The sequence below is a fragment of the Phodopus roborovskii genome, unplaced genomic scaffold (assembly GCF_943737965.1).
Source record: "Phodopus roborovskii unplaced genomic scaffold, PHOROB, whole genome shotgun sequence".
In the NCBI taxonomy this organism is placed as follows: domain Eukaryota; kingdom Metazoa; phylum Chordata; class Mammalia; order Rodentia; family Cricetidae; genus Phodopus; species Phodopus roborovskii.
In genome coordinates, this window is record NW_026126443.1 from 6,065,291 (window position 1) to 6,090,216 (window position 24,926).

At 39.2% G+C, this 24,926-nt stretch overlaps 1 protein-coding gene across 1 annotated transcript in view; it reads left to right on the forward strand.

Moving 5' to 3' along the window:
* The window catches only part of Tmem38b (transmembrane protein 38B), a 49,476-nt gene extending 24,964 nt beyond the window's left edge, over positions 1-24,512 (forward strand). The window contains exons 3-7 of the mRNA XM_051187765.1: positions 11,701-11,857; positions 18,538-18,722; positions 19,857-19,944; positions 22,431-22,548; positions 24,192-24,512. Of these exons, the coding sequence (XP_051043722.1) occupies positions 11,701-11,857; positions 18,538-18,722; positions 19,857-19,944; positions 22,431-22,548; positions 24,192-24,404 (761 nt within the window). The 3' untranslated portion in view covers positions 24,405-24,512. The remainder of the gene's footprint in view (positions 1-11,700; positions 11,858-18,537; positions 18,723-19,856; positions 19,945-22,430; positions 22,549-24,191) is intronic.
* The last annotated feature ends 414 nt before the right edge of the window (positions 24,513-24,926 follow it).

Genomic DNA, 24,926 nt, shown 5'->3' on the forward strand with positions numbered 1-24,926 from the left:
CCCATTGGATTATAGCACGTACTGGAATACCATTGGTTCAGGGTAATATAGAAGAGTTTCAAGAATCAAAGACACTGAAAGGAAGATCATTTATTTATTTATTTATTTATTTATTTATTTATTTATTTATTTATTTATTTGCTAGTGATTAAAATAACAAACCTGGGGCTGGTTGTAGCTGGATAGTAGAGTTCTTGGCTAGCATTCACTACTGCCTGGGTTCAGCTGCCAGCATAGAAAAACAGGTAACAAGCAAACCAGCCATCAGACTTCCTCAAGATCGAAGGGAGATGTGCTGGATCTGGCCAGCATGGGTTTGGTTTGTGTAGGATCTGGGGTTGCTCACAGAGAAGGCACAGTGAGACTTCTTTGCTCCATCACCCAGCTCCCTTCTTTTGAGACAGGATCTCCTGTACTTCAGGCTAGCTTTGAGCTTGCTATGTAGCTTAGGATGACCTTAAGTTTCTAGTTCCTCTGCCTCCACCTCCTGAGTGAGGCTGGGACTACAGGTTTGTGTCAGCCCACCTAGTTTTATGTGGTTCTGGGTATCAAATCCAGGGATTCATGATGCAAGCACTCCACCAGATGAGATCTGTCTGCAACTGGTTATTTTTCCCCTTTTCTTTCTTTCTTTCTTTCTTTCTTTCTTTCTTTCTTTCTTTCTTTCTTTCTTTCTTTTTAATTTTTATTTTACTTGTTGATCTCACTTCCCCCTCCCTCCCTCCCTCCCTCCCTCCCTCCCTTCCTCCCTCTTACCCTGTCTGCCCCTTCACATGCATCCTGACCATGCTCCCCTCCCATCCCCCTTTTTTCCCTTTTCAAACTTGTTTTTCCTTAAGATGCTGGCTTTATTTTCTTTCTCTTGCAACACATCATTCCTCAGAATCCTCCCATTCTATCCTATCATTTGTAATCTCTGGATAGGTTTTATGAAATGCCAATGTAGCTTAGAGAATAAAAGAGGTTTTGTGAGACGTTTTCTGTCAAACATGGCCAGACAGCCAGGGGTCAGCAGCACTTATACCTTCCCCAGCTTGTTAAACTTTTATGCCAAGGAATCCAAATCTTTTACTATCCCTACACTGTAAAACTTTTATGCAAATCTTTAATCTCTCTCACCTGATAAAACTTGTGTTAAGGGAGGCCTGCAGTATTCCCAGAACTTGATGCACAGGCTGGCAGATCCCTTACCTTGTCATGAGTTGTTTTACAGCTAGCCAGCCTGGAAAGGGCCCAGATGTGGTCCAGCCAGTGGGGAGAGGTCTTACACTCCAGTGTGAGGATAAAACGATGACATTGCCTGTTTGGTGTGCTTGTTTGCCTCCTAAAAGGAAACTGCCTTGCTGGGTTACTTTTGTTTTTGTGGCAATAAGAATATTCTTTTCCAATAGTTTGGAGAACTTCCTGTCATATTAGTCTGGTTGAGACTGTAGGTTTTTCCCCCCCTTTAGATTTATTTTTATTATGTTTTAAATTTTGTGTATATGTCTGCCTGTAGAGGTATGTGTACATGAGTACAGGTTCCAGAAGAAGCCAGATGTCCCGGGGTGTGTGTGTGTGTGTGTGTGTGTGTGTGATGGGGGACGACAGGATGGACATGCTGGGTCCCTGGAACTGGACTTACTGACAGCTGTGAGCCACCCAGCATGGGGGCTGGGAATTGGACTCAGGCCTCTGCAATAATACTGTGCAGTCTTAACCACCAAGCTGTCTGTGCAGCTCCTTAGTTGTAGTTATTTAAACTGAAGTAATGAGAGTAGCATCCTTCTCTTTCTAGATTACTTCTGCTTCATAATATAAGACACAGAACATCAGCCTATTAATGTGAATTGGATCTTTCTCCAATTACTTCCATTTGTCTCATAATTAACTCTAATTCCTCATAAGTCTTGGCATCTGATTGTCTGCAGTTTTTGGCTTGGGTTAGTAGGTTGTTTTGTTTGTTTATTTTTTGCTTTATTTTTCAAGACAAGGTTTTTTTTGTGTAGCCCTGTCTCTCCTGGGATTCGCTTTGTAAACCAGGCTGGCCTAGAACTCAGAGATCCACCTGCCTCTGCCTCCTGAATGCTGGGAATAAAGGCATGTATTACCACCATGCCTTACTGTTTTATTTTTTATTTTCCCTCCTCCCCCCTCTCTCTAACCCTCACTGTCTTGAAACTCCTGTGTAGACCAGGCTAGCCTTGAATTCTCAGAGATGAGCCTCTCAGGTGCTGGGATTAAAGTGAACACCACCATTTACCATTTTTGGCTATATCATCAGTTTTAAATTTATTTTCTTTTTCTGTACTTAAAATCTTCTCTCTTTAGACTTTTTTTGTTTCTGTCTTTATGTTTTAAGAAAGAGTTTTACATGACTCAGGGTAGTTTTGAACTTACCTTAGAGTTGTGTATTTTAACATGTGGGTCACAATCCCTTTGGCAAACCTCTATCTCAAAAAAATCTTTACATTATGATTCATAACAGCAAAATTACAGTTATGAAGTAGCAATGAAATAATTTTATGATTGGGGGGTCACCACAACATGAGGAATTGTATTAAAGGGTTGAAGCATTAGGAAGGTTGAGAACCACCGCCTTAGGGGTTCCCCTGAGTGCCAGGATTAGGGCTTGTGCCACTGTTTTTTTTTTTCTTAAATCTTAATAAATTAATGAAATTAAAACAATTTGGCCATGGTGGCATGTGTTATGGTGAAAGGTTGAAGTCCTAGTACTCGAGGTTGGCTAGATGATCATGCGTTCCAGCCCAGCCTAGGCTGCATAGTGAGACCCTCTCTCAAAAAACAAAGCAAAAATAATTAGTCGGTTCCCCGTGGAGGAGGAGGAGAAAACACCTCAAATATATTTATTTAAGTCTACATTCACATCCAGTTGTCTTTTCTCTAAGTGTCCTCACCTCAGGTTTCATATAACCCAGGCTTACTTTGAACTAGAAGATAACCTTGAAATTCAGGTCCTCTTGCCTCCACCAGAGTGCTGGTATCACAGGCATGCATCACCATGCTCAATTTTTTTTTTTTTTTTTTTTTTTTTTTACAGTGCTGGGAATTGAACCCAGGACCTCCTGCATGCTAGGCAAGCACTTCACCAACTGATCTACAGTCCCAGCTTTCTGAAAATTCAACTACAGTTTTTTCTTCTGTGACATCTATTATTTTAGTCTAAAGTCTTCTATAACTATTGTGCTAACTTTCCAATTATGTATGTGTCGTTCATTAAACCAAATTGTTACCGAACAGCATGCTCTTTCAGGCACTGTGTTAGATGTTGAGAATCCACCCTCCTCCCCCCAAAAAAGGATTCTGTTAGAGCCCTAAATAAGCTCAGCTCTTTTTCCTTTTCAGTGGCGTCTCATACAGCAGCACCATCATTCTTACACAATAATAATAGTTATTGAGTTCAGCTCCATGAAGACAGTTTCAGCTGGATAATTATAATCCCTATGCACTTGTGTATAGTGCACTCATTTGACAGATGGGAAGTTTGATGGAATGAAGTATCCTTCCTAAGGCACACGAGCAGTAAATTATAGAGCTTGTTTTTGACTCCAGATCTTGCTAGTTCGAGTTTCTTATTGTTCACTGTTCCCTTTTGCTTTGCAGCCCTATTTAATGTTTTTGCTTTCCCAATAATTATAATTCTCAATATGTTGACATTTGTTTTTTATAATTTCCATACCACAAAGCAATTTCTCCATTGTTGTTATAATTAAATATAGAAATAAAGATTGTCATTGTTCCTTCATCTAGTTTGTGGGTTAATATATTAAGAATTTATTTATTAATCTTGGTGTTATAGACAAGTGGAAACTGACAGCAGCAAGCTATCTTGCAGTTTTTATGGATACATGTATATATGCACACAGAGGGACAGAAGTCATAAATAAATGTACAGCCATAATTTTCAGAAGCACCTTTTGTTATATGATTTTAAAAACTAGAAAAGGTTCTATCTAGTGTGGAGTGAGAAAGGATGTATTAGAAATGACAGTTCAAGGGCTGGGTCTGGGCCTGGGGCTTAATCTGTAACATGCTTGCCACACAAGCATGAGGACCTGCATTCCATCCCTCCTAAGGTGTGTTCGGAAGCTCTCTGCTGTGGCATTCATGTGTAATCCCAGTGCTGGGATTTCTGGCCAGTGGTCTAGCTGAATTGGTGAAATTGTCAGTAAGGCACCCTAGAAGTCTCAAAAAGTAAGCTTGAAGGGGGTACCCAGTTTCTACCTCTGCTTCCATGTGTGCATACATCTGTATGTATGTATATGTATGTATGTATATACATACAGGACAATCTATAACTTCTCTGAGCTTAGAGAGTTAGAGTTATTGCTTGAATATATTTACCTTTTTTTTTTTTGGTGAACAGGAAGAATGTTTGACCAGACATAAGATACTAGTTAGTGTTGGGGTAGAAAGTGTAAAGTCAGTAGACCAGTGTCTGAGCTCTACTGATAGTGTTGTGGTAGCATGTGGTGAGAACTTTAAACTCAGCATTCTGTATGTATAATGAGTGGGCTGGACTGAACACCAGCTACAGCGTCTCCTCCTTAGGGGTCCTACTTTTGGCTCTAAAGAGCTTTTTTCTCTGCCTCTAAGTTTTTATAATTTCAGCTTATCCTTTGTTCCCCCAGAATAGTAACTGCTTTCTGAAGCTCATGACTCTGATATATCGTATTTACCTTTGCTTTTCAACTGGCTAGTTGCAGTTCTATATGTATTTAGTTCTTTAGATTACATTCTCTCTGTTATAATAACTGTTTTTCAGTCATCTGACTAGATGCCTAACTCATAAAAGAACTTCGCATTCTGGTTTGCATGTGTCCTGCTTTTTTGTTGTTGTTGTTTTGATAGCTTCCCTGGTGGGGGATGTCCTTCTGTATATATGTTTCCCTTATTGTTTGATGAATAAAACACTGTTTGGCCAATAGCTAGGCAGGAAGGATAGGTGGGGCTACCAGACCAGGAAGGCTGGGAGTGGAAGGCAGAAAGAGGCTGTGAGGAGATGCCATGTAGAGACCAGAAAGATAAGATGTGCCAGGTGTTCTCTGGTAAGATAAGACCATGTAGAAATACATAGATTAGTAGTTATGGTTAATAATTAAGACAGAGCTAACCAATAAGAAGCCCTAGTCATTAATGTAGTGTCTGTGTGTTTATTTGTGGCAAAGCAGCTGTAGGACCAGGCTGGAAAGAAACTCTAACAACGACCTCCCTGCCTGAAACAGGGTTTCTCTGTGTAGCTGTAGCTGTCCCTGTCCTGGAACTCACTCTGTAGACCAGGCTGACCTCAAACTCTGAGAGATCTACCTGCCTTTGCCTCCCAAGTCCTCCCAGCATACCATGCAGTTTTGTTTGTTTGTTTGTTGGGTTTTGTTTGTTTGTTGGTTGGTTTTCAAAGGTGTCTTTATGTAACTCTGACCGTCCTGGAATTCCCTATTACACTAGGCTGACTTCAAACTCACAGAGATCCATCTGCCTCTCCCTCCTCAGTGCTGGGATAAAAGGCTTGCACCACTATACATGCTTTGCATGTGTCTTGTTAAGACATACACGACTATGTTTTAATTATCAGATCCAGTCAGTGTAATATCATCTGTGAAGGAAGCTGGTGTGATGCTGTGCAGATGCCCAAAATGATCATTGTCTCTGTGAAACATGTTGAAATGTAGGGAAGTTACCATAGACCTGAAGACTGAGGTGTTTTAACAAAGTGAAGTGCTTTAGCCAAGTTAGTATATTAAAAAAAAAAAATAAAAAAAATAAAAAAATAAAAGTTTGACTTCCAGGTTGTGCTTTACTTTGATCCAGTAATACTGCATCATAGGTGCTAGCTACTGTTAGAGAAACTACCTGTCTAGATTATGAAAATTCACATTCCTTCACCAGGAGGTGTCTGTTTTATAAAAAGACTGAAACAGTCAAGCCATGTGGTTACCATCTTTTTGTTTTCCAGATTTTTGTTTATGACACCAATATTGTGTGTGTGTGTGTGTGTGTGTGTGTGTGTGTGTGTGTGCACGCGTGTGCCTCTGTGTGTGTTTGTGTATGTATGTATGTGGGTGTATGTGTGCATACATATGACTGCATTGGTGAGGAGAATCTCTATGGGTTCTTGATCCTTCCTACCATAATGATTTATGGATCGATATGGGGATTGTGCCAGTTGCCAAGTATATTTATTCTAGTTACACATTAAGGAACTTGGGAAATAACCACATAGTGGTTTTGTGTATCTACTTTTCCTACTATAATTAAAAATTGATCGAAAACTCCTTGAATTGTGTCAGACACAAATTCTGTAAGCTTTAGTTGCCTACATGATAAATGTTAAAGAATAATTTTGATAACAAACCATATGTGACTTGTATTACTTATTTACCTGTTGCTGTACTAAAACATCATGACTTATAGAAGGAGGCATTTACTTTGGCTTCTGTTCTAGACTCCATAATGGCTGATACTGTATGGGGGCAGCAGGCCACATGGTGGCAGCAGCAGGAAGCTAAGAGTTTACATCTTCAAAGGCAAGCACAGAACAGAGCAAGTGACCTGGAGGTGACAGGATTTAGCTCTCAAAGCCTGCTTCTTGTGACAGACCCCCTTCATCAGGGCCATGCCCCCAGCCTCCTGTACCTCCACAGCTGGTGACTACATATTCAGATACTAGAAGCTGTGGGGACGAGTCTCATTCATGACACTACATCACACATACAAGGTTTATGTATGCATGTGTGTGCTTGGTGTGAGAGTCCCAGTTACTGTTCTGTTACCCTGACAAAAGCAAATGGTGGGAAGCCATGATGACGTCAGGGTAGAGTCTATCACAGTGGGAAGCCATGACAACAGAGTCAGAAGTCTGTCATGGTGGGAAGCCATGACATCAAGGGTAGAGAGTCTATCCTGGTTGGGAGCCATGATAATGGGCAGGAAGCTGTCTGGTCACATTTTCATCCACAGAAAATAAGGGAGGGGGGAATAAATGAATGAATGAGACTATAAAACCTGAAAGCCTGCCTCATTGATGTACTTCCTACAGCATGGCTTTATAACCTTTGCACATATTGTCACCAACCAAGAATCAAGTGCTCAAATACATGGGTGTTTTGGGGTCACTCTTGTTCAGACCACCGGTGTTGTTCATGTACATGTGTTTGTGCATTTGGAGGTCACAGGATGACCTTGGCAGTTTGTTCTTCAGGAATACATTCCACCTATGTCCCTTTTTTTGAGACTGAGCCTCTCAGTGACCTGGAACTCACCAAGTATGTCCCATGGATCTACCTGTGTCCACCTCACCAGTGTGGGATATGTACCCCTACTTTTTTTTTTTTTTTTTTTTTAACCTGGTTCTAGGGATCAAACTCAGCTCTTGGTGCTTGCAAGGCAGGTATTTTGCAAACTAAGTCATTTCCCCAAGCTTCCTTTATTTGCACCTCCCTCCCCGGGTGTGTGTGTGTGTGTGTGTGTGTGTGTGTGTGTGTGTGTGTGTGTGTGTGTGTGTGTGTGTGTAAGCCAGTGGTCAGCATCAGGTGTGGTTTCTCAAGGTGCTTCTGCTTTTTTGAGGCAGTCTGACTTTTGCTTGGAACTCACTGATTTGGCAAGTCTGGTGGCTTATATCCATTACCCTGTTTTTTTTTTTTTTTTTGTTGTTGTTGGTTCCCCCCCCCCCCCTCAGGGCCCCATCCTTGATAGCAAGCACTATAGTGACTGATCAGTCTTTTTCCAAACTCTCCGTTTTTTAAAAAAGGAGAACTATAAGGGAAAGAGCAAAATAAAAACCTATTAGTATTCACACAAATACTTAACACCTCAAGTGGAAGCTTTAAGAAAGCCACTCATTCTCATGCTCCTTTCCTGATGTCATAGCAACCACTTGCCAGCTGGTTGTTAACTGTTGTGACGATGTCTACAGTGCAGTGGTTCTACCAGGAGGAGGATGCCTGAGGAGGAAGGAACAGATGCCTGAGGGCAATAAGCTCAATATACAATATGTACTTGTTTGAAAAAATTTAAAAATACAAAACAAAATAAAACTACAGTGCAGTGGTTCTTAAAAAAACAGGTACATATTACTGACCTAAATTTAGATTGAGTACACAAGATAGAAAGGTCATATGCGCCTACACTAAAGAATCCACCCAGTTAGTGAAGCCATTTTAGGCAGAGTCTAATGATTCATTTGGGGATTTTGTACGTGTGACTTTAAGTGAGTTCATGGAAGTGGATTATGATTTTATGTTTAGCTTTCATTCTTAGTAAAATTCAGTCCTATTGGAATGTATCATATTCACTGTGTTACACGTCCCCCATGACTACTTTTTGCCAAATTGGAACTGGATGATTGAACAGACACTGTGTAGCCCATGGTGCCTAAAATATTTACATCTAATCAATATAAACAGTTTGCCAGCTCCTGGTTTTGTTGGTTAGAGTCAAAACACAAGCAAGTGGTGGGAAGCCATGATGTAACCACGGGCATGTGACCGGGCTAGTCTTCATGTCGCTGACCAGTGATCTTTCCAGGACAGCTGCTCTTGTGCCTTTCCAGGTCCAGGAGGCTCTGTGGGTGGCAGGCCTCATTCAGTTGTTGCACCATTTGCCTGTTCTGTCTTTTTCCAGCTCTCCATCACAGCTCACTGGAAGTCTCTGATAGTAAATTCATGTAAGATATTTGTGTCTTATCCACCTTGTATTTGAAATGCAATTAGGCTTCAGTGTGATAGCTTTTGAGAAGAATTTTTTTGGAAAATGATTCTGTTTGGTAGCATGCTTGAAATATCTTAAGGTAGGACAGAATTTTCTCTCTCTCTCTCTCCTAAAAGTATGTTAAAAATCAAGTAATTTGGGGCTCAGGAGATAGCTCAGTGCATAATGCACTTGCTATTCAAGTTAGAGTGCTACTGGGTACTCCTAATTCCTTGTTTGAATTGTGACAATGTTAGGTAAGGGAAACTCATGGTAGCATACTTTTAATGTGTAAATGCTTTGCAATATTTTGTGTTTTTCTGCCATATGAATATTTTTAGCACTCATTCCTTACTAAGGTCTCTTTTAAAATCTCAAAGATTCAGTCTTAAAATGTAGCTATAACTTGTGCACAAGATCAAGAATGTCTTAAGTGCAATGAGGAAATTGAAGTTGTGGGAAATGTTATTTGTTAGTCATAATCAGAAATAAATAAGCATTTGATACATTTGCTTTGTATTGTTTAGTTGGTAAGGGGAAGTCTGGATGTATGTGGGTCTGTTTACAAGCCAGCAAATGCTTAGTTAGGATAAAGTTAATTGTTAGAATGGCACTAAGCCAATGTGTCTAAATGTGAATTTATCAGAAGTAGTCAGTTCAGGAATACGTATTTGTAGTGATGGTGATGTGCCATACTTTACATCTCATTTAGATAGAGCTTCCACTGGGAGAACTCATCCCTAGGGCTAACCAAAGTGTGCCTATTTGTGAGGAGTCGTTTGAAGCCAATGTGCAGTGCATAAGACTGTCTTAATAAAGACATAAAAGTAAAAACTAAAACCTAAAATTTCCTTAATCCCAGCATTCTCATAACAACAGCCAATAGTTTGTTATTACACACTGGTTGTTGTGCACTCCATTTTTATATCTTAATAACATACACAGTGTTTAGTATTCCTCCACAAAAGGTTGCATGCTATACTTTTATTTTTCCACTTAGTCACTTTGTACTTCTCTGATTGTTTCTCGTTTTCTGGTTTGGACTATTTTTATGTTGTAATTCATTTTTCTATTGGTAGCTTTAGACTTATAAATCAAATCCCAGAGTAATTGGTTAAGGACCTCCTATATAGTATTTACTTATATTTACCAAGTGTTTGCTATTCTTACTTTACCACTCTGAATTTTCTACTTATGCATGTAATTAGGGCTGTGTAAGTATAAATTAGAAACATTTTGCCTAGTCACTTCTAGTTATTTAAGATAGTATTTTTCTGTCCACACTATATTTATAAAAATCAGAAAGTGCAACTGTAATAAAAATGGATTTATCTGCCTCAGTCTGTAAATTTCATCAGTTGTTGGATGTCCAATAAGGCCATTGGTGATTCTTCCTTCCCTGCTCCAGGGTATTAATTAGGACAGGCATTTCATTCATTTGGCTCTTTTGGGGGACAGGGAGTGCTGGGAATTGGGCCTAGAGTCTCATATATGTGAGGTAGGTACTCCATTGCCAAGCTACATCTCTTGCCTCTAGTTGTCACAGTAATAGAAATTAATCTTGAAACAACATTGTCCTGTGAGTGTGTGTGTGTGTGAGTGTGTGTGTGTGTGTGTGTGTGTGCACTTGTGTATGCATGCTATGTTTGTTCCTTGATCTATAAATTGTAAAGGCAAAGGACAGGATTTTCTTCTTCAGAATAGCTTTCCATTTGGGTTTTCCAGATTAGATTAGATTAATTCAGGTTATATATTTTGAAAGAAATACCACAGAAATGGTAGTATGTTCTCAGAGCTTTGGATCTAGAATTACTTGGTGTTCATAGTTTTTTTCTATTAGGTTTCTCCCATCAGTCGTTTTCATCTACAATTCATAAGTCATTTGTTAGGACTATTTTTGAGGGTGGTAAAACATGTATTTCTCATTAATTTAAGAAATGTCAGTTTTAAAGATTTTTTTCTGTGTATGTGTGTATTTGTGCTGTCCCTATGGAGGTCAGAAGAAGATACCAGATCCTCTGGAACTGGAGTTATAGGCTGCTTGATGAGCTGCTTGATATAGGTGCTGGAAACCAAAATTGCAAAAGCACTGTATTAATCAGTGTTCTCTAAAATATTGATGTATTCATTAGAGTGGCTTACAGGATGTGATCCAGGTAGTCCAGTTGTTCAGTTCACAAGACTGGATGTCTCAGAAGCCCCAGTCTGGTGCTGGAGTCCTGAGGGCTCTGGAGGTGCTATCTTCAGCTTACCTTGGTATCTTCAGGAAGTAGGTTCTGATGCCAGCAGAAGAATGCCTAAGCACCAGGGTAGATGAACTTGCCAGCAAGACTGAAGGCAAACAGGCAAAGAGCAAATCTTCCTTCTTCTATGTCCTCAAATGTAGGCTGCCACTAGCAGGTGTGGCATAGACTTAGGGTGGATTACCCCCACTTCAAATGATAAAAATAAGAAAATCCTCACAGGCAGGCCAGCTGCTTGGGTTTTAGTTGATTCCAGATGTAGTCAAGTTGACAACCATGATGAGCTATTAGAAGCAGTTGTGCTCTTAACCACTGAGTCTCTCTCTCTCTAGCCCTCCCCTATTATCTTTGGCCTTTGAGTTTGTTCTTCTATTTCCAGCCTGATATGTCGAAAGCTTAGTTTGTTTACTGTAGCCTCTTATGTTTTCTAAAGGATTTAAGGTTATAAACCTTTCTTCAAATAAACAAGAATCTCCAAACTTTACTTTGTTATTGGTGCTAGTAGGGCGCTATAGTGATGTGTGGAGGTCAGAGAACAGCTTTGTGGGATTCTCTCCTTACACCTTCACATGGTTCTGGGGATTGAACTTAGGTTGTCAGACTTGTACAATCTCCTCTACCCACTGAGCCATCTGACTGGTCCAATTTTTCACCTGTGAATATGTGTTAGGCCTTACAGATGTGGTTTATTTCTCTAGTACAATGGGTTCTTGGAGCTCTCTTGTAAATAAATATGCAACTGTCTCAGAGCATATTTTGACTGTCATTTCAGGGTCATCGGCAGTGGCATGGAATAATCCCCTGTCCAGCTGGTTGAGTGCTATGCTCCATTGCTTTGGTGGGGGAATTTTGTCCTGTATACTGCTTGCAGAGCCTCCGTTGAAGTTTCTTACAAACCACACTAACATTTTACTGGCTTCTTCAATCTGGTAAGTTGCCCTTATGTTGCACTATGAGGTGTTTTAAGAATTCTTTTCTAGATTGTTGCAGAATAGCTCTTTTCCCTTTTAAGGTGTTTACGTCCTTAGGTTAGCGCCGTGCAGTGAATGAACCCAAATAGTGCCAAAGGTTTTAGGTGCAAAGTTTATCTTTTGCCCTTTCCCTCCTTATCTTCTCCTAGTGGCTCTTGTTCTTACAGGGCTTGTGTATGTGTATGTGTGTGTGTGGGGGGGGGATTTTAATGTGAGATAACATCATATATTGGCTCTAATTATTATTTTATGAAACAAACTCTAACACATAGAATTATGACATGATAAAAACCATAAATATGAAAAACTAAGCAAAACACCAAGTGATGTAGTTTTTCTTGTCTTCCTCTTTGTTGGATTGGTTATTTATGTATTTGTTTGTTGGTAGATAGATATTGATTGTCTCATTGTGTAGCCCTGGGTGTTCTGAAACTCAATATGTAGATCAGGCGGCCCTTGGACTCATAGAGATCCACTTGCCTCTGCCTCCCAAGAGCTGGGATGAAAGGTATGTAACAGCAGCTCCCTCTGGTAGGATGGTGAACAGGGCACATTTGATACAGAAATGGAAGGTGGAATACTAGGGTCTGAAGGGTAATGCAGGAGGTCGAGGGAGGTTGGAAAGGATGGGGATGAGCACGTATGAGAGCACCACAAGGAAACTTGGTAAATGTAAGCTAGTCTTTTAATTTTTTCAGGGGCTGAAGAGACAGCTCAGCCCCTTAGAATTTGTTTTCACTGGGACTGGTGAGATGGCTCAGTGGATAAAGGGGCTTGCCACACAAGCCTGGCAGCCTGAGTTTAGCCCCAGCACTCACATAAAGGCAGAAGGAGAATCAGCTACACAAAGTAGTCCTCTTCCACATGTCCATTGTGGCACGCAGGTCCCGCCCCCATCATGCACACACACCCAATAATACAAGTAATTAAAATTCCATCCATTATAATAACTTGAAAATTATTAACTACAAACGGGGATATGATAAATAATAGTAGTAATGATAAAGTAGTAGTAGGCCCCTATGGCTGTGGAAAGTTGGTGAGGTGGAAGTATTCACTTGCTAGTAATTATTGAATTAGATTAGCTAAAATTAATTGTCATATTTAATCATGAGTCTTGAGCTATTATAATTATTTTTTCCTGACAAAATCTTTTACTGGTGACATTAAGAGAAAAAATTACTTAAATACTATGAAACACTTATGTTTCATCTCTCTAATCTGTGGTTAAATTATGAATTTATTGCTATTTGAAATATCCAATAAACATGTAAACTTTGCAGTCAGATATGGAATGACTGAGTGCACTGAATTATTCTGCAGGATAACCATCTCCATATGAACAGGATTCCAAGTTTACTGTGTGTGTGTGGTTTTTTTTTTAAATACAATATGTTAATGTGGAATTAGGATTTTTTTACTAACAATGATTGTAAACCATTTCTCTCTCTCAAGTAGCTGGTATCTAAGATCATGACTATCAAATGAGAAAGAAGAGAATATACTATTTTAAACTCAAACAGCTAAGTCTCACAGTGACTTTACTAAAAGCTGCTGCTTTCCCTCTTTTAATAGGTTATATTTTTCAGCTGTGGAAAGTAGGTGGCATGGAATTATTCATTTGATAGCTAGCATGTATTGAATTAATATTATATGTTAGGTAAATTATTCTCATTCTGTGAAGTAGCTATTGTAATTAGTTTTTTTAAATATTTATTTTTATTTAATGTGTATGAGCATTTTGCTTGAATGTGGGTATGTGCAACATGTGTTTGCCTGGTGCCTTGAGAGTCCAGAAAAGACCTGCTGAGTTAATTAAAAAAAATTAGCTTACATTTGCCATGTTTCCTTGTGGTATTCTCGTACATGTTCAGTTTTGACTGACTCCACATCCTTCCCAACCTCCCTGGTCCTCCTGCGTTATCCTTCAGACCCCAGTATTCCACCTTCCATTTCTGTATCAAATATGTTCTGCTCACCACCCTACCAGAGGGAGCTGTTAGTTCCGTTTGACAGCAAGGAAACTGAGGCATTGGACAGCTGATGTAGTGGTCTTACCTAGGTAGATGGCAGGGCTAAAATCAGTAAGTGTGGCCATGAAGCCTCCACAAGGGACAGCTATGGTATCTCAGACTTGCTTAATTATCTCACAGTATCACCTCCCAAAAATACTTCCAAAGGACTTCCATTTCTATATCATTTTAAAAAGGTACTGACATTTTGGATTTTAAATGTTGTTTAAATGCTGAAACTATTTAAGAACTGAGGCAGCCAGACTGTGGTTTCTATCTCTCCTGCTTCTAGTCTTACACATGGACCCTTCCATGTCTGGGCCTTTTGGTAATTCCCTATGTAGGCTAGTTTCTTCTTTTATTACCCCCTAAATCTGTTCATTACATAATGATGAAATGATCATCTTAGAATACATTACAGTATGCCACTTCTGTGTGCAGCAATTAGGAACAAAATCCTGAATATTCCTATGACCTATCATCCCTACAAAGACTCCTCTCTGTTCTATTTGCTCTGTTCCTCTTACTTCATTCTAGCCGTACTTGAACTTGCTGTTTGCACACATGAGATCCTCTATCTACCTCAGTGACTGTTTTTGCTTCATTTCTAACCCCAAACAGTTTATGTTACCTTTCATCACAGAAGCCGGCTGTGACTATCATATCATCCTCAACTTTTCTTCTCAGGTTCGTTAACATCGGAGGTACCATCAGATGGCATTTTAAAAGTGCTGTTTTGTCTCACGTCTAGAAAAACATACTAATCAGAGCAGGAATTTCACTTTGTTTACTGTGCCATCAAGTCCTGTTCAGACTCAGTAGATATACTTACAAAAGAATGGGTTGCTGTGTGCTGTGATTTCTGGATTTGAGTAGGGAGGAACTATAGATCTTGATTAGTTAATTCAGCAAATGAAATACAATTTCATGCCTACAAATGTATGCCTTTACACTTAAAAGCTATGTTAGAAGCAGAGAATGAGAGAGTGTATTTTTTCAGCATACACACAGGTGTGTGGATAGTCACTTTTGACTTTCCTGGTTTTTGGTGAGCCCTGTGTACTACCCATAGAAAAGCAGGACAGTTGTTTGGTTCATCCTGCAAAGGCGATCAGTTTTTTTTTAAAAGGATGTTTTGTGACATTCTACAGATTTCAATTTTTGTCACTATTTCAAACTAGTCACTATTTCAAACTAGTTGTCCCATCTTCGGCCAGTGAGGGATTTTTCAGAGGTGCCCCCCCTCACCCCCAGCCCCAGGATTGCAGGGTGTTACAGTGTGAGTTCCATGGCCGCTATGCCAGTCTTCCCTTACTTGTCATTCAGTCTTACTTTTTGCTCAGTATATCCTTGGTGCACATCACTAGCTCTTCTATCTGGTCTCTAATTTTGGCTCTTTGATAGATCCTGTGAGGTCAGTACTGTTTTATTTCCAACTGTCGTGATGGTGAGGCATCGAGAGACTAATGACTTGTCCAGGGTGTCAGAGATACTGGGTAGCTGGAGCCTGGATTTCATCTTTTAGTTGGTGCATAAGCAGTGAGTTAGTTGCTTTGAACTCTGGAAATAAGAATGTTGTCCTTACAATTTCTTAAATATGAAATATGAAATATACTGTATTCCAGACAGTATATTTTACTATTTTAATACTAGAACTTTTAACATTTTGAATAACATTTTTTGTCTTTGCGTCTTCTGACTTTGAGAGTCAAATGATTTGTGGAATCATAGCAAGGTCATCTTCAGGCCATAGCTTCTCAGTGCACACATTGTGCACGTGTGGAGGTTAGCGCCATCTGCTGGAAAAGACGAACATGAACTTGGTTCTGCTAGTGTATAGCCACTGTGGGAACACAGCATGTACTTTAATGAAAATTTACTTTTTAAACATCTATTAGTGGGGGAAGTACATACTTTATAATTTTTCTATGTATTGATTTTATGTCTCAGAATGTTTTCCTTAAACTTCCAAGATACTGTAGCGAGATATCATTTAGATGAGGGGATATATGAGTCATAGTTCCATAGTCCTTTTCAAGACATATCAATGAAATTCCTAATTTGTTGGTGAGCTAACTGCAGAGCTGTTGCATTAGACTAACATGGCTGCAGTTTGTGTTGCTTGGCTCCGTGAAGTGATACTGCCTTTGATGGAAAGGAGAAGTGATAGTGAACGAAGTAGTGTAGTGTCCTTACCGATGAGCCCTCCTTTCTGCTCAGCCTCTGGTTGTAACCTAAGTTGTGCTCCCATCTAAAGCCTGTTTAAACTGGCTTAGCTTACATTTGTTGGTTGTATCCTGTTTTAGACCAGGATACAACCTTTTCTCTTTGTCATTTTCTCTTTCCATTAATCTGGCCTATGTGGTTTAAAGGCCTGTGAGAAATCCGTTTCATCTTCTCATTCCATTTCTTTCTCTTTCCTGTATATTTTCTTTAGGCACTTCCAAGGTAAAGGTGTTTTAGATGTTACAGACTTAAGGAGAAATTACAGTATTTACAGAACAGACCTGCTGTTTAATGTGTGACTGTTGGTCCAGTGGGTCATCAGAGGAACATTGCATAGTGAACTTAATGTTACAGAACAAGGGAGTCATTTGTCTGCTGTGTTGACTTCTAAGTCTGTTGAGCATGACAAAGAGCTCCATGGCAACTCAAGCAGGCACAGGGTTTTCATTAAATTGTGATATTGTTGTAGCTGTTTTATAAAAATAGGATACAACTTAGGACTCAGAAATAGCAATAATTATAAATTATAGACTATATGTTATAGTGTCATATAGCCGAATGTAAAAAGTTCAAAACTGCTGTTGTAGTAATATGCTCTAATACATATTAAAAATAGAATTAGGGAATGCAAATAGCCATTGTAATACAGTTTTTGTTCTTTTGAGTATGTTCTTTTAAAGCATGAATTGCTGCTAAAGTAAAACTACAGGGTCTGTTCTTAATCTAATCTCTAGTAGATACCAAAGTATTGCTTACTTTCATTAAGAATATATATACAATTTATTATTTAGATATATATGCCTTTTCTGTCCATTGTCTAACTTCCTGTAAATCACTTCTACTTTTAAAGACTTTGAAAAGATTATATGTTCATGTCAAAATTTTAAATGTAAAATCTTATCTGAGGTAACATAAAATTGTCAGCAGGTACTTCATCTCTTTCTTTCAGACAATGTAGCTATCAAGTGGTTCTTCGAAGTGTTTTGTATTTTACCTCCAGGTTGAATGCTAATGAACAGTTCAGAGCTGTTTGTCCTCATGCTGAGTGTTTGGTTAGAGGACAGCTGATAAGATGCAGGGGTCCTGTCATCCAGCCACAGTGTAATCTACTTATGAGCACTATGGCCTTTACATTATATTGGAAAGAACAATGTAGAAAAAGCCATTTTGAGGCACAGCAGCCAACTGCTTCAATTGTATAGCTTGTGTGAGCTGAGAAGAAATGAAACACTTTCCAGGGGCCATGGATATAGAGGTGTTTGAAGAAGAAGATGAAGAAGAGGAGGAGGGGGAAGAAGGAACATGGAAGTTGATCAAACCATTGCTTCTTATGTTAGGTTTCTGGAACAGTGCCTTGACACATATTTCATATTCTGTGAATACACTTGGCGGTGTTGCGTTTATGACTCAAGCATTGGAATGACGTTAACTCTTGCTTTGAAAAGAGCCCCAGCATCCTTTCCCTCTGTGTGCTCTTTATCACCCCATTAGAAGAAGATCTGACGTGCTGTATTGGAAAGAAAGACAGCAGAGTTCCCAGTAAATGCTGCTGGCAGTATCTGAGGAGATGCCAGTGAACAAGTGAAGTCTGAAACCTGTGATTCACCAGGGAGTGGGCGAAGGGTCTTAAACCAGCAACCACTTCATTGGCTAAAACATTGGCCAAATTAAAGCTTGAGCTTCATATTCTTTCAGCTGCATGAAGATGCATTTTTCCATAGCATAAACCCATTTCCTTGTGAGATGCTCTATCTTTGTATAGGTTTTACGGACACAGGTCAAGATGTTAGTAGCAGTTGAGTTGATGGCGCATGCCGTTAGTCCAAGAACTCAGGAGGCAGAGGCAGGTGGATCTCTGTGCATTCGAGGTCAGCTTGCTCTACTGTGTGAGTTTCAGGACAGCCAGGACAGTTTCACAGAGAAACTCTGTCTTGAAAAACAAAACAAAACAAAACAAAACAAACATGTTAATAGGAGCTGAAATGCAACCTTAGTGCATTTACCAAAAGGCTCCTTTGTCTAATTCCTTTTCCCTAAGAACAAAGACACTAAATGGTCATAGCCCATACCCGCTGGAACTGATGATACACTTACTTCCTTTCTTTAATATATTATGTACCTATCTGTTCTAAAACTGTATGGGTAAATTAAGAACTGTATGGAGTATTGCAAAGTGTGTGAGTCCTTTCCCTCATCATGGCATAGACACATTATATATGTTTTATGTGAGTTAAGAAACAACTTTGTGTTCAATGTGATTCTTTTGAAATTGCATTCCAGGCTTTTATGGATAATTGCACTCTTTGTGTTATGCCATGTTGTTAGTGATGATGGTTTAGATCGCCACTTCTATTCTTCTGGTGTTATTTACATGTTAAAATATTTAAATTTTAATTTCAGGTATATTGTATTTTTTTGCCCACGTGACCTAGTTTCCCAGGGCTATTCATATCTACCTATTCAACTCCTGGCTGCGGGAATGAAGGAGGTGACCAGAACTTGGAAAATCGTAGGTGGAGTCACACATGCTAATAGCTATTACAGAAATGGCTGGATAGTCATGATAGCTGTTGGATGGGCCCGAGGTAATGTTAATAATATGTGTTCATAAGTATTGTTATTGATGTGCTGTAACTCCTGAATACCTCTCTGCTTAAGGATCACATACTTTTGGCATTACAATCTTTTTGGAAGGTAGAAGCCTTGTCTTTTTTAACCATTCAAGTTAATTTAAAAGTTACTTCAGGTATTATTGATAATCTATTGTTCTGAGCCTGATGGCCTTGTAAAGTTTCTTATGAATAATTGCTTTAGGTACCCTTGAACCATATGGAATCATAATTAATTATTTTGCCATAAATAAGTTTAATAAGAAATTTTGTGGCTCATATAAATTAAAAAACATTGCTGAGGCTGGGCATGGTGGTGCACACTTATAATCTTAGCACTTGGGAGGCTGAGGCAAGAGGTCACAAGTCTGAAACCAGGTTGAGCTACACAGTAATTTCTAGGCCAGCCTAGGCTACATAGAAAGACCCTGTCTAAAAATGAAAAAGAAATTTATATTCTTTTCATTTTCATGAGTTGTTGGAAATAGCAAATATTCATATTAATACTGTTCTAACTGGTTTATATTTATTTTATTCTCTCTTCTTTTGAGACTAGGTAGACTATGTAGTTGAGGATGACCTTGAACTTGTGACTGTACTGCCTCTCCCTCCTGAGTGCTGGATCACAGGAAAATACTACCATGCCTGGTTTATGCATTGTTGGGGCTTGATGCATGCTACACAATTGTTCCTACCAACTGAGCTATGTCACTAACCTAGTTGTTGTATGTAAAGAACTGAACAGATTTCTGTAACCTCTGTTACAGTATGCTGCACCTAAAACTAACCATATCAAGGAAAGAACTAGAAAGAGAGGATCTTACTTTTCACACAATAATTCTCTCTGTGCTTGAGATTCCAGCATTAACCTTAGATCATAGTTAGATAGGTAATGTCATGCTGGGGATAGAGAATGCCATTGTCTCAGATCTCAGTACACAAAAGACAACTTTTTCTTTCTCTCAGGAATCCCATTCTGGTAATCCTGGATTTTAAACCAGGAGCAGAAATTTTGACTTCCCCTGCCATGTATTTTTTTTTTTTTTTTTTTAAAGAAAATTGGTTCAATGTTTTTGTTTTTGTTTTGTTTTGTTTTGTTTTTCTTTTTAGGGGCAGGTGGTGTTATTGTCACATCTTGTGAAGAGTTTCTAAAAGGAGATTGGAAACCAGAAGGTGATGAGTGGCTGAAGTTGTCCTTGTAAGTGATATAGATTATACTGAAATCTGGGCTTACAGCCTTAGATAAACATTTTTGGAACTGTGTATGCAGCTGGAATATACCTGAGAAGCAAATGGCAAGCACAATAGGAAGAAAGCCAGCAGATTCAGTGTAAGAGTTTACTGTGGAGAGCTTTCTCAGTGGGTAAGATCACTTGCTGCTCTTACTGAGGATCCAGGTTCAGTTCCTGGCACCCATGTGATACCTCAAAATGTTTTATAAATCCAGTTTCATTGGGTCTGATGTCCTCATCTGACCTCTATAGACACTAGGCACACATGATACACAGTATATGCACACATACAAAGCACCCATACATATCATAACAACAACAACACCTACTTAGACATACAGTATGTATGTGTTCTACCTCATATGCAGATCCTAGCTTTTTGTACATATGATGTAGGGGGATGAGTAGGAAATAAATAGGTCCTGAAACTAGGAAAGAGACCAAGAAAAGAGAAATGTAGTTTTGAGGATGGAGTGGGGAGCATGATAGGCCAGGCTCACAGGCTACAGTTGAAGTACAGAGGCCAAAGCCATGCTGTATGAGATTAGAGCCTGGTGCATGCAACCATAGTCCTGAAACCCCAGTGGAACTTACCTGCTGGATTTTGAAATGTCTTGGTGCCAGGGCCCTGTCCTTCCCTTTGGAAGGAGAGCCTGTTAGCCAACATCTGCTCCACCATGGTATTTTGGAAGGAGATGTGATAAAATTTCCCAGTGCTTCTCAATCTTCATAACAAATCTAATACCTTGATTTAAATCTTCTCCAATGTCCTTTCCCAATTATCTATACACTGCTTATTTTTTAGAGTCACTCTTTAAGGAAATATAACCCAAAATGGTTTGTGTGTATGTCAAAGCCCTTTCCTTAATGACCTACTTTAGCGCAGGAACCAACCGATTAGAGCAACAAAATAACATAAAGATAAATCTACTTCCATGGGAAAGGGGGGGTCATATATGTGTGTGTGTGTGTGTGTGTGTGTGTGTGTGTGTATGTGTGTTCACAGGTGCAGGCTCGTGTGTATACTGGTGCATGTTTGTGCTAATGTCAGATATTTTCATTGATATGTCTCCACCTTGTATATTGTGGGGTCTTTCATGATCATGGAGCTCACTGTTTCAGGCATCCTGGCTAGTTACCCTGCCCCAGGGAATTCTCTGCCTACTGGCAGACTTTTATAGGTCCCAGGGATCCAGTGTGGCCTTTACTCTCTACCAAGTGCTCTACCCACTGAGCCATTTCCACAGCCCCTCATTTGCCTTCTGTTTTATACTTTTAAATGTTCAAGTTTGTGTATATCTTATAACATAGTTTTATATATCAATATATATATAAATATATTAATGTTAATAATTGTCCCAAAATATTAAAAGCAATAGGAATAAACAATAAAGTTGAAAAATCACTATTACAAGACACTATTGTTATTTAATTATATTATTATGTGAAGTCTGGATCTTATCCTGTTTTGAACCAAATCCTCAGTTTATAATACTTAAATAACTTAAAAAAATAATCTGGCTTATAAAAATCCCTTGTTATTTTTGCAGCACAGCATTCTCATAGTTTATCAGAGATCTTTACTGAGATACCTGAAGTTCATAAGTGTGTAAGATAAAAATACTGCTGCTGAGCCAGGCATTGGTGGCACACACCTTTAATCCCAGCACTCAGGAAGCAGAGGCAGGTGGATCTCAGTGGTCAGGAATGCTTGGTGCATATCTTAGCATAACTATTGCTGGTGAAACACTATGACCAAGGACACTTGGGGGAGGAAAGAGTTTATTTGGTTTGTACTTCCACAGTACTGGTCATCATCAAAGGAAGTCAGGACAGGGACTCAGATAGGGCAGGGGGGATGTGAAGACAGGAACTGATGCAGAGGCCATGGAGGGGTGGTGTTTATACTTGCTTCCCCTGGCTTGTTCAGCATGCTTACTTATAGAATTCAGGACTACTGGGCCTTGAGTGCTATCAGCCACAATGGGCTGGGCCCTCCTCCATCAATCACTAATTGAGAAGATGCCCTCCAGCTGGATCTCAAGGAGGCATTTTCTCATTGAGGTCCCCTCGGTTCAGATAGTTCTAGCGTGTATCAAGTTGACATGGAGCTAGCCAGACAGTGGTCTTTCAGAGGGGCTGGCTGAGTTTGGTTTCCAGCACCCAAGTCAGACTGCTCCAAGGTGTCTGCAGCTCTATTCTGATGCCCTCTCCTGGCCTCTGCAAGTCACACACACAAAGTCTGTAAAACCCCCAAAAATATCTCTTAATTCTTTATGCTATGAGGAAAGGTTTTAAAGTTTATATAACTCAGTATTTCTGAAACTTTAAAAATATATTCACCCAGCTCATTTTGTGTTAACAGCACATTAAGTTGATGCTTACAGAGCACTCTGAGAAAATTGTAGGCAGAGTGTGTTTGTCACTGATGTTGAGTGTTATTTCCTTTCAGCCCTGCCAAGGTGACACTGCTGGGGTCAATCATCTTCACTTTACAGCACACCAATCATCTGGCGATGTCAAAGCATGATCTCATGTTTCTTTATACCATGTTTCTCGTGACCATAAAGGTAAGAAGGTTCCAGGTCCTCCAGTCAGCATTACAAATCCTGTATAAGCATTTCTCTGTGATGAAGTCCTTTAGGCTAAACTAGTACCAAGCACACTTGCTTTTATATTGTTGGTATAAAAAGATGGCCTTGGGAGAGTTTGCTCTATACTTCAAAATTTGCAGAAGCTCTTCTGCGGGTTCTTCATTTGCCATCAGGAGATGTTTGCGATTGGACAGGACAGGCAGTGGCTTATGGGAAGCCAGAGAACAATGGAGGGTAGGGAGGGAATCAGAGGCTGTACAGGTAGGCCTGCCTTGTTTGTAAAAGTGGGGTACAGTGTAAGTTGATACTCCTTTTTGTTTTGTGAAGAATAATATGTTCTTAAGTTTGGAGGTAGAGCAAGTCACATGTATTTGCAAATATACTTGCTCATTCTGGTTTGAATATACAAAAGCGAATGTTTTCCTTCCTCTACTTGTGGTTCTCTTGTTTCTTGAGAGAAATATGTGAACTGTCTCCCTTTTCTCCTTTCCTTCTTCCATCTCTTCCCTGCAGTTTCCTTCTTTTCACCTAGAACTCAAGCAAGCTGAACATTCATCCATGCTCAACCAGTTTCCCTAAAGGGGAAGTCACATACTTTTGTTATTATCTCAAATACTTTATGATCGCTAAGCCACAGGGAAACAAAATAAATGGGAAAGATCATCAGCAGAGAGAGCCCTCAAGTGCTGTAGACCCAGAGACTTGTGTTGAAATGGAGGCTTTGCAGTTCTGAACAAGTCTTTGTTTCTTGAACTAGGCTTACACATGTCCCAAGAGAAGTGTGTCTTCTGCATTGTTTGTAACAAAACAAAACAAAACAAAAAAAAAACAACAAAAAACTAATATTATAAGTGTGATAAATTTTCTTATCATTAATTGATCTCAATGGTAATTAATTTTAAACATGTGAAATAGGAATGTATTATTGGGTAAAATTCACATAGGCTTAAGTTTTTTTATTATTTTATTTTATGTGTGTGTGTTTTGCCTGCATATATGCTTGTGCCTTATGTGACCTCTCTTAGGGAAATACTCCACAGCTGCTGAACATTTATCTGCAACTGTGGACAACAGTATGCTGTTAAGTAGTGATCGAACTGCAAACCTGCATCCTGCTTACCACTTAACTAACCTTTCAGTTTGGGGCAAGTTGCCCACCTGTCAGAGCCACAACTGCTCCGTGGCGAAGGCAGGCAGCAGTGATTGTTGCGTTAAATTGAAAGTGGAGATGAGTGTATTTACCACAGTCTTGACCCAAGCCAGATGTATAGTAATGACAACTGTATTGGTTGCTGCTACAGGTTGTAGCCTGTAGATAATATTTTATCTTATTTCCTTTGACTTCTCTCTCTCTCACCTTCTTTTCTTTCTTCCTTTCTTTTTGTAGCAATGGTTAGACTTCATTTGGTATACAAGGTACATGGCAATGTGCCTGGTATTACTTTTGATGAATAATACTCTTTAAATTCATAGCAATCAGTGATTTCCCCAGTATTGAGCTTATATTTTTCATGTAGATTAAACACAGAGCACACTTGACTCTTGGTCCATTATTTGTTTTTCTGCCTCACCTTTGAGAAACAGGAAGTGTACTGAAATTCACATTTTATTTTTCCTAGATAACCATGATGATAACAAAGGATTCCACGGTGACCCTTGCTCCCTTTGAGGATACCTTGAGCCGGATGCTGTTTGGTTGGCAGCAGCAGTTTTCATTGAGTGAGAAGAAACCGGAAGAGAAACCATCTTCCAATGGCACTGCCTCATCAGTGTCTAAGCCCACCATAGAGGATACGGACACTGCTAAGAGGCATGCCAAGAAAGAAGACTGACCATTTTACCTATGCTTGGGAGGCAAAAAGGGAGAGTTACTTTCCTAGTAGAGTGTGGTGGTATTTCTATGTAAATGATGTGAAATAAGCTTATCTGTAAGGATAGAGGAGACAAAAAGGAAGAAATGCCTTATTTCAGGGACACCGCTCTGTTAATTGTTAACTCTTGGAGTCACGAGTGGATCATGTGAATTCATTTTTCTGGTATAAGAGATTCTCCTAATTACTTGAATAGTTTTATATTGATAAAAGGATAATTTTTTTAAATGTTAGAAAAAGTTCACTTGTTACTGCAAAATTCAAAGGCTTTGACACTTATAAAATTCAGTATTTTTTTTTCACTTTTTGAATGATTCTAATTGTGTTCTAATTCTGCAGAATTAAACTTTTACTTCATATTTCCAGTATAATTCCTGTATATAGGAGACAGTTCCTATTTAATTTGGAACATGGAGATTTTTTTTCCTAAATAATTTTTAACTGAAAATAAATTGATAGTGTACATTTGGTGTATAAATTTGT